Source organism: Tetrao urogallus (assembly GCF_951394365.1).
Source record: "Tetrao urogallus genome assembly, chromosome: 27".
Taxonomy (NCBI): Eukaryota; Metazoa; Chordata; class Aves; order Galliformes; family Phasianidae; genus Tetrao; species Tetrao urogallus.
The window spans coordinates 2,962,900-2,974,591 of record NC_136840.1 but is presented as its reverse complement, the minus strand read 5'-3'; the positions used below and the strand labels follow the sequence as shown (position 1 = coordinate 2,974,591).

The window sequence follows — 11,692 nt, the reverse complement described above, 5'->3', positions numbered from 1 at the left end:
GAAACCATGTTCCATCTCTCCCTGTGCTAACACTGAAATACTGGGAGATGTGTTTCCCTGGAGCCACTGCAGAGCTGTGTGTGTTTGGAGGAGGAACGAAGCGCTGGGGGCTGTGAGAGCGATGGAAAACCTGAAGTGGGCACTCACTGCAGCTGCCCCAGGAGAACTGGCTGTCGTGGGTTAAAAAATGAATTAAAAAAAAAAACGGGGGGTTAAAAAAGGAAAAAATGGTTAAAAAGAAGTCAACGGAAAAAAAAAAAAAAAGTCTGATGGATTCATGGAAATGCTTCCAAAGCAGAAATGAGCAAACATTCCCAATGCAGACGGATGGCATTGCAGTCTCTTTTGGCTGTCGAAGGGATGATGCCCTGACCTCTGTGGGGATGAGGAGGTGGCAGTGATGGCCATCCCCACGAATCCCTGGAGGAGCTGGAGCTCCCAGCTGTGCTGGCTGAGGGTCTGAGCTCACCGGTAGGTGGGAGCGGAGCTCTGCAGATGGTCAGAAAGTGATTTCCATGCTCAGTTCTCAGTTCATGAAATGTACTTAAAGACTTCAGCTCCTGCCTTCCTGTTTGTTACTCAGAGGGTTTTGGCCACTCAGAAGCCAGGCAAATGGCTTCAATGGCAGAGAGAATCACAGAACCGTGGAACCACAGAATAAAAGAATTGCTGAGGTTGGAAAAGAACACTAAAATCGTCAAGTCCAACCCCAACCCATCCCACCATGCCCACTAAGCACGTCCCTCAGTGCCACATCTGCACAGTTCTTGAACACTTCCAGGGATGGTGACCCCACCACCTCCCTGTGCAGCCTTTGCCAAAGAGACAGACCCTTCAGCAGGGTCTGCTGTGATAGGACAAGAGGAAATAGTTTCAAACCAAAAGAGGAGAGAGATTAGATATAAGGAAAAGTTTTTTTTATGATAAGGGTGGTGAAGCACTGGAACAGGTTGTCCAGAGCAGTGTAAAATGGAGACAGCCAAAGTTAGGCTGCATGGGGCTCTGAGCACCTGATGGAGCTGTGGGTGTCCCTGCTCACTGCAGGGCGGTTGGACTAGATGGCCTTTAAAGATCCCTTTCAACTCAAACAATTCTATGATTCTATCAAATCCTGACTCACACATAAAGGAGCCCCCGTCCCCCCATCCTGCTCTGACGCAGGAGGAGCTGCAGGGCTGCAACTACATCTCCATGGGAGACAGATGCTCATACCCTCTCCTGATAAGAGCTGCAATAAATTCCCTGGGAGCAGCAGCTCTGAGCACTCTGCTGTCAGCTCTGCACACTGGGATGCGTCCAGGGGTAAGGGCTCTGTCGCTGTGCTACATGCAACAGGTTTGCACTGAGAGGGATGGGGTTTGGTCTTGAGATTCAGGGCAGCTTCAGCCTGCTTGTCTTTATTTTCCTTGCTTCTTTACTTCTTCTTCCTGGTGATTTATACATAAATATATCTATTTTCTTGCATTAATTATATTATTTGGTCCTTGCTATTGCTTGGAGGTGCTTGGGGACAATGAGAAGCCCGCTCTGTTTTTCAAGTTAGTGACTTGCATGGCACTCACATCAGATGATACAGGGTTTGGAGGTTTTGCTCTTTTCTTCAGGAATAAAATGATAAATGTCATTGCCTGGGATGTCAGGAAACCACAGGAGTCTTGGAGGAAGCTATAGCTCAGACTCTGCTCATGTTGCTGCTTTATTGCTGAAGCAGCCACAAGCTATAGGAACCCAAATGCTAACTGATAAGTTGGCTCAGTACAGACTTCTGATGGATATTTCAGTATAACTGAACAAGTGCCAACCTTAATCCTGTACGTTAGGCTTTTAAGTCCTGCATGTTGCTGTGACATTTCTATTAGGTCAAATGAAAAGACATGCAAAGTGAAATAAATTTCCTTTGAGATCCAATTTAACCTCCAAAGAACAAACATGGAATACAAGATGTAGAGATTAGTACAGATAAGCTACCAGCTTGATTTATGCTTTGAGTCTTCGAAGGAAGACTGAGATGATGTTTGCAGTAGGGACAAGATGTCTCAAGAGAATGGAAAAGGCTGGGGAGCCTCCATCTCTTGACTGCAGCATTAAACGTGAGCTGGATAAAAGTGGAGTCTGAGAGCAAAACTGGAACTCTCTGCTTCTCAGAACGGCACCCAGCTCACATAGGGGATAAGAAGAAGTCATGAACCTGAGCGAAGTGCTAACCCACAGCATCTTCTCCCAAGGTTGCAGGACATCGTTGGCCCTGACAGTAGAGCCAGGGGACCGAGCCCCAGCAATGCTCCCAGCAGCCATCCCCACGTCCCAGAGCTGGCTGGCACGGGGCCGGGCATCACGGAGGCTGGCACTGGTGGTGGTGTTCGTCGCACTGCTGCTGGACAACATGCTGCTGACTGTTGTGGGTAGGGCGTGCGCTGCAGGGATGGCTGCAAAAAGCTGTCAGCACGTGCTGGGGACAGACATGGGGACGGGTGTGGGGACAGGCAAGGTAAGAGCAATGGGGACAGGCAATGAGACAGCAATGGGGACAGCCGTGGGGAAGGATGGGTGAAGGAGCGTCCAAGCATCGACACCGAGCTAGCACCATCCAGTTCATATGCATGCTGAGCCACAAATTCAAGCAAACCCACTGATGAACACTCTCCTTGGCTTTTTTCCCAGTGCCTATCATCCCCACCTTCCTTTATACAATAGAATACGAAGGTGCCAACAGCTCTGCTGCCCCGCATCAACCCGAGTCACCTCCCTCAGCCATCGAAGATCCTCCTTTCTCCCCCATGTCCTCCTATTTTGACACCAGCACCACGATGACCTTGGGCTCCCCCAGAACTATGGAGCTGCAGACAGGGACCAGCGCCAGGCACCCACAGCATCCCCCTATGAGCTCCCCATCACCCAATGGCTGCCCACAGGGTGAGGAATTCCTCACGCAGGAGAACATGCGTGTGGGGTTGCTCTTTGCCTCCAAGGCTCTCGTCCAGCTCCTGGTCAACCCCAGCGTGGGGCTGCTGACCAACAGGTACGTCTGCAATCTACTGCGTTCTAGTCAAGTGGCAAAGATCTGCAGTCACATAACGATGGCATCTGGTGAGAGAATTGCAAGGAGAAGAGTGCAAGCACCACAATAAGAATTAATTTTGCCTTTTTGAAGAGCCTACAAATAGTTTGCAAGCTTGCATTATAAAATAAGCCTCCCCTGTTATTCAACATCACATCAGAACATTTCAATGCACATAGGCATAGCTCTACCAGACATATTTTTCTCTCATTCCAGGATAGGATACCACATTCCCATGTTCATTGGTTTCGTCATCATGTTTCTCTCCACGCTCAGTGAGTACCACCCCTGATTTGCCCTCCACACACAGCAGGATGTCCCAAAACGAAAGCAGCAAAGGAGACAACCACCTGCTCTGTCCCTATGCATGAGAAGCTGGGGACAGGGAAGGACTTAGCCGGGCACAAGTGGTTGCTGCTGCACCTTAACAGGGCTTTAGATGTGCAGCTCTGCTGGGCACTGTGTTTCTCCTCCTGCAGTGTTTGCATTTTCTGGCACCTACACGCTGCTGTTCATCGCTCGTGCTCTACAAGGCGTTGGTTCCTCCTTCTCATCAGTTGCAGGTGAGCGTGTTGGGTCACTGCATGCTGTGAAGCCCTGTGCCAGCTGGGTTCAGTCATCACTTTCGGTTCTCTCTGCTCCCAGGCTTGGGCATGCTGGCCAGCATCTACACAGATGACTTTGAGAGAGGCAACGCCATGGGCATCGCTCTTGGAGGGTTGGCCTTGGGTGTGCTGAGTAAGGACCTGTGGTTGCTGGGGGTTTTATACCCACAGTATCCCCATGCTTTGCTGCTTGGTGCTGCTGAGCAGCCCTGGGATGGGGGGTCCCAGTCTCTGCTCCCCATCCATTTCCAGTGGCTCCACCAATATAGTCCATCATTAGACGTGGGTTTGGGCTAAAGCCAGTTGCCTACTGCATGGTAACACAGCCTTTCCCTTGCAGTCGGGGCCCCATTTGGCAGCGTGATGTACGAGTTTGTGGGGAAAGCCTCCCCCTTCCTGGTCCTGGCATTCTTAGCCCTGCTGGATGGAGGTGAGGGACCATGTAGTTAACCCAATCCAGAAGCAAACAGCTCACCCAACCATTAAAACAGAGGACATGGAAAGACTGAAATGCAGCCATCTCAGAAAGAACTTCTCAGAGCTCTCACAATTAATACAGCATCAGTTACTCTGTTATTGCTAAACCATATGCTTCCCACCACCAGATGTGTGACATAGCAATACAGTAAGAATTAGTCCCTCATTACTTAATGACCCCCTTGATTGCTTTAATGGCTCAAATAGCACATCAGTCAAGCTCTCTGAACAGAATTTCTCTGCAGAAGGCACACGTGGTGCTGCCTGCAGCATCTTCATCATAATACAAAGAAATGGGATGTTGCCCATGAATGGCAATCCCTATTCTCTCTCTGTAGCTGTGTTACAGATTCAGGCCACGACAGCATTCAGAATTACAGATAGCAGAAACACACATTTTTAGTGGGAAGTGTTAAGCTAATTAAATTACAGTCACAGTTACCATCTTTGCCTAGATGTAATGTAAGACATCTTTAATGGAGCATGTAAGAGACTTTGGAAAGTGAAATGTAGGTTCCCTATGCTTGAAGGTTGTTTTTTTCATCCCATTCTTTTCCATGTCTCATTTTGGCTATGCCCCATTTGAAATCCCCCAGCTGACAGCTCCCTGGATGACGCCCCAAAAGCATTGGGGCTCAGCCAATGATTGATGCCCCTCTGAAGGAAAACCACAGGGAAATTTAGCTTGGAGCAATACTAACAGCACTGTTACCCCTCCTTTTCCCCCGCCAGGTTTGCAGCTTTGCATTCTGCAGCCCTCCAAGGTCTCCCCTGAGGTGAGCATGGGCACAGCGCTGGGGAGATGCTGCAGGTGAGGGGTGGCTTGGACCCCCACCTGCAGCTCCCTAAACCCCCATCTCAATCAGAGCACCAGAGGCACACCAGTGCTCACCCTGCTGCGGGACCCCTACGTGCTGGTGGCTGCAGGTAACCTCTGCATTCCCACATTGCCCCATTTCCTTATTTCTATTCAAAACAGCAGCAAGAGAAGCTTTAAACAGATATTTTTCCATTTTCTCCCCACCAGGAGCCCTCTGCTTCTCCAACATGGGGGTGGCCATGCTCGAGCCCACCTTGCCCATCTGGATGATGCAAACCATGTGCTCCCCCAAATGGCAGCTTGGTAGGTGCTCCACTTTGCAGTCCTCACTCCTCAGCGGCAGATTGATGCAGTTTGGTCAGAGCAGGTCCTGCTGGGCACTGCGGGATGGGCTGAATATCTCTAATATCATCTTAAAAGGAAGAAAACATATTCCCACAGAGCGATGCCAGGCTGTGTGCTGCTCCAATTTCATTTGGAAATGTCCTTGGTGGTAGCTATACAACGTGCTTTTCACTATTATTGAAAAAATGGTATAGAATCAGTCTCCCTACCACAGCAATAATGGTGGAAGACAGGCTGAGTAGATCAGTGTCGTGCTGGGCTGAAGTCATAGCAGCCAGCTGGGTTTTGCAGAGGCAGCTCTCAGTAGAACACAGCCATTTAGAGATGGTGTGTGCTAACTACCAGCTGCCTTGAAAATGCGATATGGAGATAGCACTGTCCTATAAAAAACAAAAACTAATTGTTCTAAAATCCAGTTGGCTGGGAAATAACCTGGGGGACACCCCAGGCAACACTTAGAACCCAAACTGAATTGCCATCTGGAAGCAACAGCGCTGAGATAACCCTCCTAATCAAGTTATTCCCTGGTCAGGCAGCAGCATCCGTCCCAGTAAGAGCTCAGGGTGATTTGTGTGATTGAACACAGGTGGATGAATGTAAGGAAGCACCTCGGGGCACTCAGAGCTGCTCTGGTCACTGTTGAAATCAAAGGGATTTTTGGAGTTACCCAGAAATGGGGAGAGAGCAGTAAGCTGGCAGCAAGAAACCCTCAGATGCACTGTACCCAAGATTTGGGAGTGGTTTGCATTTAGATACACTTCAACCAAAGCCCTCTACCAAAAAACCTCTCATAAACACAAAGAACTTCATTACTTGTATGCTTTCGTTTGCCCACTTCCATAATTATGAGGAAAATGAATAAATAAAACAGAAGAGCTTGGACTAAACCTGCAGAATGAACAGTGTTCTGTAGCTGTCAACGAGGAGAAAGAAAGTTAAATATAATTCTGCGTGTCTCAACGAGGAAGTTGTCTCAGTGAAATATAGCTGATGCGTTTTATCTATAGTCAGCAGGAGAGTATATTAAAAATAAACAACTGGTAAATCAGCAAGCAGTTCAAATATTGACTTTTGACTCATAACGATTGCTAAGCTTTACATTCAAGCAGCTGTTTTATCCCTCTTTATTCAGCCAAAAGCAGAAGGCAAGGGGAGAAAGATGGACAAGGAAGAAGTGATGACAGGAGAGAAGGATGGGCACAGAAAGCTCTGCAGTTGGCTGCAGCTGGTTCAAATCTGGGTGACTCAGTTTCTCACCCTGCAGAAAGAAAACTCACTTTCTGTGCCTCTCTCTGCCTTCACAGAGGAGCAATAGGGCCGTGACAGAGGACAAGGAGAAGCAACATGGAGCCTAGAGACACCTTCTGTGTGTGCTGGATCTTTGCATTTGCAGAGAGATTGCACATTCTCTCTTATTCTTTCCCCTAGGGATGGCATTCCTTCCGGCCAGCATATCTTACCTCATTGGCACCAATCTCTTTGGGCTCCTGGCTAATAAAATAGGCCGGTAAGTGAATAGCAGTGGTCTCAGCAAGGATCCTGCTTGCACACACTGAAGGAATTACCCTCTGCTGCCCTCGTTGCAGGTGGCTATGCTCCCTGATTGGCATGGCTGTGGTGGGGATCAGTCTGCTCTGTGTGAGTACCTCAGGGCAGCTCTAAGACCTGCTCAGGGAATTGCACCACAGATCTGTTTCACAGAACTATGCTGTGCCTCCTCACCTTGAAGCTCTTCTGGCCTCATTCGCACCTTCTCTCTTTCCTCTCTAAGGTGCCCCTGGCAAAAAATATTTATGGGCTGATTGGCCCAAATGGTGGGCTTGGCTTCGCCATAGGTAAGTGGTCAGTCTGTACAATTCCCAGCACTGCCTTGAGAAAAATACCTCATGATCTCATGCTTGCTCCGAGCAGGAATGGTGGACTCCTCCATGATGCCTATTATGGGTTACCTCGTGGACCTTCGCCACACCTCTGTCTATGGCAATGTCTATGCCATTGCAGATGTTGCCTTCTGCATGGGCTTTGCAATTGGTATGGACCCGTGGGGTGTTGTTCTCAATGCTTTCCTCCACCCAGTGTCCAATGGCAGCAACTGGCACTGAGTCTGTAGCACAGCCATTGCAGGCTTTAGATCCCTTCCAAAGTGGAAGAGCACCTTTTGCTCTTTTCCTGCCTCCTGAGCCTTTGTTCATATTTAAATGTGCAGGTCCCTCAACAGGCGGTGCGATTGTACGAGCTATTGGGTTTCCCTGGCTGATGGTCATCATTGGAGTTACCAACATTGCTTATGCTCCTCTCTGCTGGTTCTTGAGAAGCCCTCCTGCTAAAGAGGAGAAGATAGTGAGTGTACTTTACTGCCCTAAAGTATAGGAGCTTGATAATCCAGAGATATGTGGAAGGAATTAGGATAAATTAGCCAGGGACTGGATCCTCCTATTTCACAGCTTGTATTCCCTGGGCTTTCTCTAAAGCTAGTAATGCTTCCATTTATTATTAAAATTAATGGCCACTTTTACTAAAACATCGCTTCTCTCCTTTATGTAGGCAATTTTAAGCCAGGAATGCCCCATGCAAACCAAAAGCTCCACTGCTCAGAAGACCCTGCAGGATTTCCCTCTCCCAGACAACAGTGATGTGGAGGCAGAAAATGTGGAATAGCAGCAAGGCTGCATGTCCTGCTTGAAGCTATGTTAAGTTCACAGAGCAATGTATCTCTCAGCACCCAGGAATAACCCAAGACCTGTAGGCACAGGACGGACATGGGCTGAACGTTCAGCTGTTCTCCTGGCACTCAATCTACATCAGGAAATGCACTTGGAGGCTCCCTGCCCAACTCTGTCACCCCTTTGCTGGGTGACATCCAGGAAGGTCACACAAAATCCACCTCAGATGTAAAAAAAATACAATGTAGAGAATGATGCCATGCTGTCCTGGGCTGCCAGCCCACGCAATAGGAATAAGACCAACACCTCTCCCACACGAGCTGCATTCGTTAATGTCTTTTAAGTGCTTATTACTTTTGGAAGAAAAGCACCAGAGAAAACCAAAATGAAGTCAGCAGCTTCAGGACATCCCTTCCTCCAAAGTTCTGCTGTAATCCCCAGCACAAAACCTTTCTGTATCAGCAGGATCCAATAAAGACAGCTCTGTCCTGTTCATGTGCTCCATGCTCACTCGAAGGCAGTTTTTAAAAGTTCGTTGTTGTCTCAGTACAGACTGTGCTTTCTATTCACGTAAGGGCTGCTTGTACTGCCCTTCTACCATTCGTGAAGAACTCTTGAGAAATTCACTTAAATATAAGGCTGAAAGTTTTAAATCTTTAGACGCTGCTTCGGTCACTGAGTTCACCTGTCATTACAGTGACAGAGCGTTACCGCAGACACCTTTAGCTGAGATGAGGCCACGGGACGTCTGCGATCCCAACCAATCGCGACGAGTAGCTCCATTTAACGTCCATTTTTGCAACATCCCAGCCACCAGCTGACGGAACCACACCGCGCAGCGCTTCCCGCAGCCCTGCAACGCGCCTCACGCCGCCGCCATGACACCCCCGCAACTCTCGCGAGACCCTCGCAAAAAGCTTCGCGACACTCACGCGAGACTCTCGCCTCCCGGATGCCCCGCCCCCTTCCGGTGATGGCGGCGCTCTAGGCCGCGCGGTTCGGCGCCACCATGCACTCGGACGACGTGAGTCCGCCGCGCGGTTCGGTTCCGTTCCATCCGCCCCCGCCGCAGATAATTAACGGCTAGCCTGGGGCTGGGTCGGTTCGTCCGGCTCGGGCAGTCCCTCCCAGCCGCGGGAAAATAACACGTGGAGGCGGCTGGATCGAGAGGCAGGAGCGTGGCTGGGGCAACGTAAAGGGGATTTGGTTATGCTGCATCTTCTCCCTGCAGTGTGGGTCCCCTCTGTTACAGCCTTGCTTGCTCCGGGGATTGGAGGGGTTACAGGGTCCTAGGGTGCTTGCTGACCTGTGGTTTGTCCCTGCAGATTGTCTGGGACACGCTCGGAAACAAGCAGTTTTGCTCCTACAAGATCAGGTGAGTGTGTGTGCATGTAGGGGTAGCGAGCCCAGGCAATGCACAGCTCCATCTTACAGCTCTCCCTTCCAGGACCAAAACCCAGAGTTTCTGCCGCAATGAATACAACCTGACCGGGCTGTGCAACCGTTCCTCCTGCCCGCTGGCCAACAGTCAGTATGCAACCATCCGTGAAGAGAAGGGTGAGTGCTGAGACAGCCTCTGCTCACAGCCCTTGGCCTGTGGAAACAACCTGGGGGCCTGGCTCTGTGCCCCACTCCACGCTCAGGTCTCAGTGGGGTCATGTTCTTCTCTATAGGCCGATGTTACCTGTACATGAAGACCATAGAGCGCGCTCCGTTTCCCCGTCGGCTGTGGGAGCGGGTGAGTTGATGAGAGCAGACTGCTAACCAAGCACATTCCACCATCATGTACCTACAGGCGGGGGGCAGTCGAGCTCCTTCCAAGTCCCCTTCACTCCACCCTTCCCATTTTCCCCAGGTCCTGCTGAGCAAGAACTATGAGAAAGCACTGGAGGAGATAGATGAGAATCTCATCTACTGGCCACGGTTCATCCGACACAAATGCAAGCAGCGGTTCACCAAGATCACTCAGTACCTCATCCGCATCCGGAAGCTGACTCTAAAGAGACAGTAAGTGACACCAAGAGTGACTGTGTTGGTTTGACTTAAGGCTGTTGCCTGTGCACTGAGCTGCTGCCACAGGCTGTATGCAGAGCCCTTTCCTGGCTCCACTGCACCTGCAGAGTGTGCTGTTTTCCTGCTGGCTTTGGCCAGCTTCTAAATGAACCAGCTTTAAACTGATGTAACAGCATAGATAGATGCACCTAAACTCGTTACATCCGCATTTCTAATGATGCAGCTGCTGGTTGTTGTTCTGAGCAAGCATTTGCCCATCTGCTACACAAGAGGCTGAAAGGTTCATTAAGCAGCTCTTGTTCCCTGCAGGAGGAAGATTGTTCCATTAAGCAGAAAGATTGAAAGGCGAGAGAAGAGGAGAGAGGTAACGACTCTTGTCATCTCCTGTCTGTTGCTTCTGTTTCTCATGCCTTTGAGAGAACTGACACAGGTCCTTTTTTTCTCTCTTAGGAGAAAGCCCTGATTGCTGCTCAGCTAGATAATGCCATTGAGAAGGAATTGCTGGAGAGACTGAAGCAGGATACGGTAAGAGTCACTGCCTTCAGAACACAGCAGTATAACTGCTTCTACTGCCTCAGTCCTTTCCCAAGATGCTGAGCTCCTTATTCTTCAGGAATGCCTATTTCAGCCTGCTATGGTATAACTGTACAGGCCTCAGATGACTCTGCTACCAATGCCTGCTTCCCCCTGGGCTTACAGAAAGTATTTTTTGTTGTTGTTGTTTTCTTTTCAGTATGGAGACATTTACAACTTCCCCATTCATGCCTTTGACAAAGCCCTACAGCAACAGGATGCAGAAAGTGAGAGCGAGTCTGACATGGAAAAGGAAGAAGATGATGATGAGGTAAATGCTTTCAACCAGAGCATCACAGCTAACCCTCCCTTGAGATGCAGCAGCTCTAATTCACTTGCAGACTGAGTGTTCAGTGTTAGTGCCAAGGGAGGGGAACAGATCAGGAGCGGTGGATACAGAAAAAAACATGGGCAGGTCATGGTCTTTTTGGCTGCTACACTGTGAATTGTGATGGGGTATTTCTCAGCCCATTTCTGACTTTGTTTCCTACAGGACAAAGATAAAAGAGAGTTTGTGGAAGCAGATGACAGTGACCTCAGTGACTTTGAGGTAAGCGAAGCAGCAGGGATAAACTGTCAAGCTAAACTGTTTGGAAGTAATCTGTGCCGGCCTGGGGGCTCTGGTGATGGGATAGGAGCCAGTAAATCACATTTGTGGGATATAATGATTCAGTTGGAGGACTGCACAGTGTCCACCACGGCCTAGTTGCTCTGGCTAGACAGCTGGGAGCCAGGAATTATAAAATGGAATTGGATACACAAGATAATTTTGCAGGAATCGGAGGCTTAGTTGTACAGTGTGCTCTGATTCTTTTCCTTCCTCAGGACATGGATAAGTTAGAGACAAGTAGTGAAGAGGAGCAGGAAGATGAGGAAGAAACAGAGAAGAAAGCATCTCACTCCAAATCTAAGGGGAAAACTCCTTTGAAAGGACCGACCAGAAGAAAACGCCCTTACATTGAAATAGAGTATGAGGAAGAAACAGAGCCAGCCACCAAAACAAAAGTGTCCTGACTCTCCTGAACTTGCATTTTTTTTTGCTGAATGACAACACCAGATGTGTCCGTTAGAACTACTGCAGCTTTCACCACTTCAAACAGGATTATCAAAAATTGCTTTTTCAATATTGTAACCTAAT

General features: G+C 49.1%; 2 protein-coding genes across 2 annotated transcripts; both read left to right on the top strand.

The window, feature by feature from the left end:
• Window positions 1-2,182: 2,182 nt before the first annotated feature.
• On the top strand, window positions 2,183-7,963 carry SLC18A1 (solute carrier family 18 member A1; the record flags this gene model as incomplete). Its single annotated transcript, XM_079547523.1, has 15 exons — window positions 2,183-2,402; window positions 2,662-3,019; window positions 3,275-3,333; window positions 3,538-3,621; window positions 3,704-3,796; window positions 4,004-4,093; window positions 4,873-4,916; window positions 5,007-5,067; window positions 5,168-5,263; window positions 6,734-6,812; window positions 6,892-6,943; window positions 7,077-7,140; window positions 7,217-7,336; window positions 7,512-7,645; window positions 7,850-7,963. 15 exons carry the CDS (start codon window positions 2,183-2,185, stop codon window positions 7,961-7,963), a joined length of 1,668 nt encoding a protein of 555 aa, XP_079403649.1.
• Window positions 7,964-8,977: 1,014 nt separating this feature from the next.
• On the top strand, window positions 8,978-11,568 carry MAK16 (MAK16 homolog; the record flags this gene model as incomplete). Its single annotated transcript, XM_079547435.1, has 10 exons — window positions 8,978-8,992; window positions 9,294-9,343; window positions 9,416-9,525; window positions 9,642-9,706; window positions 9,824-9,975; window positions 10,291-10,345; window positions 10,432-10,506; window positions 10,715-10,825; window positions 11,048-11,104; window positions 11,380-11,568. 10 exons carry the CDS (start codon window positions 8,978-8,980, stop codon window positions 11,566-11,568), a joined length of 879 nt encoding a protein of 292 aa, XP_079403561.1.
• Window positions 11,569-11,692: the final 124 nt, after the last annotated feature.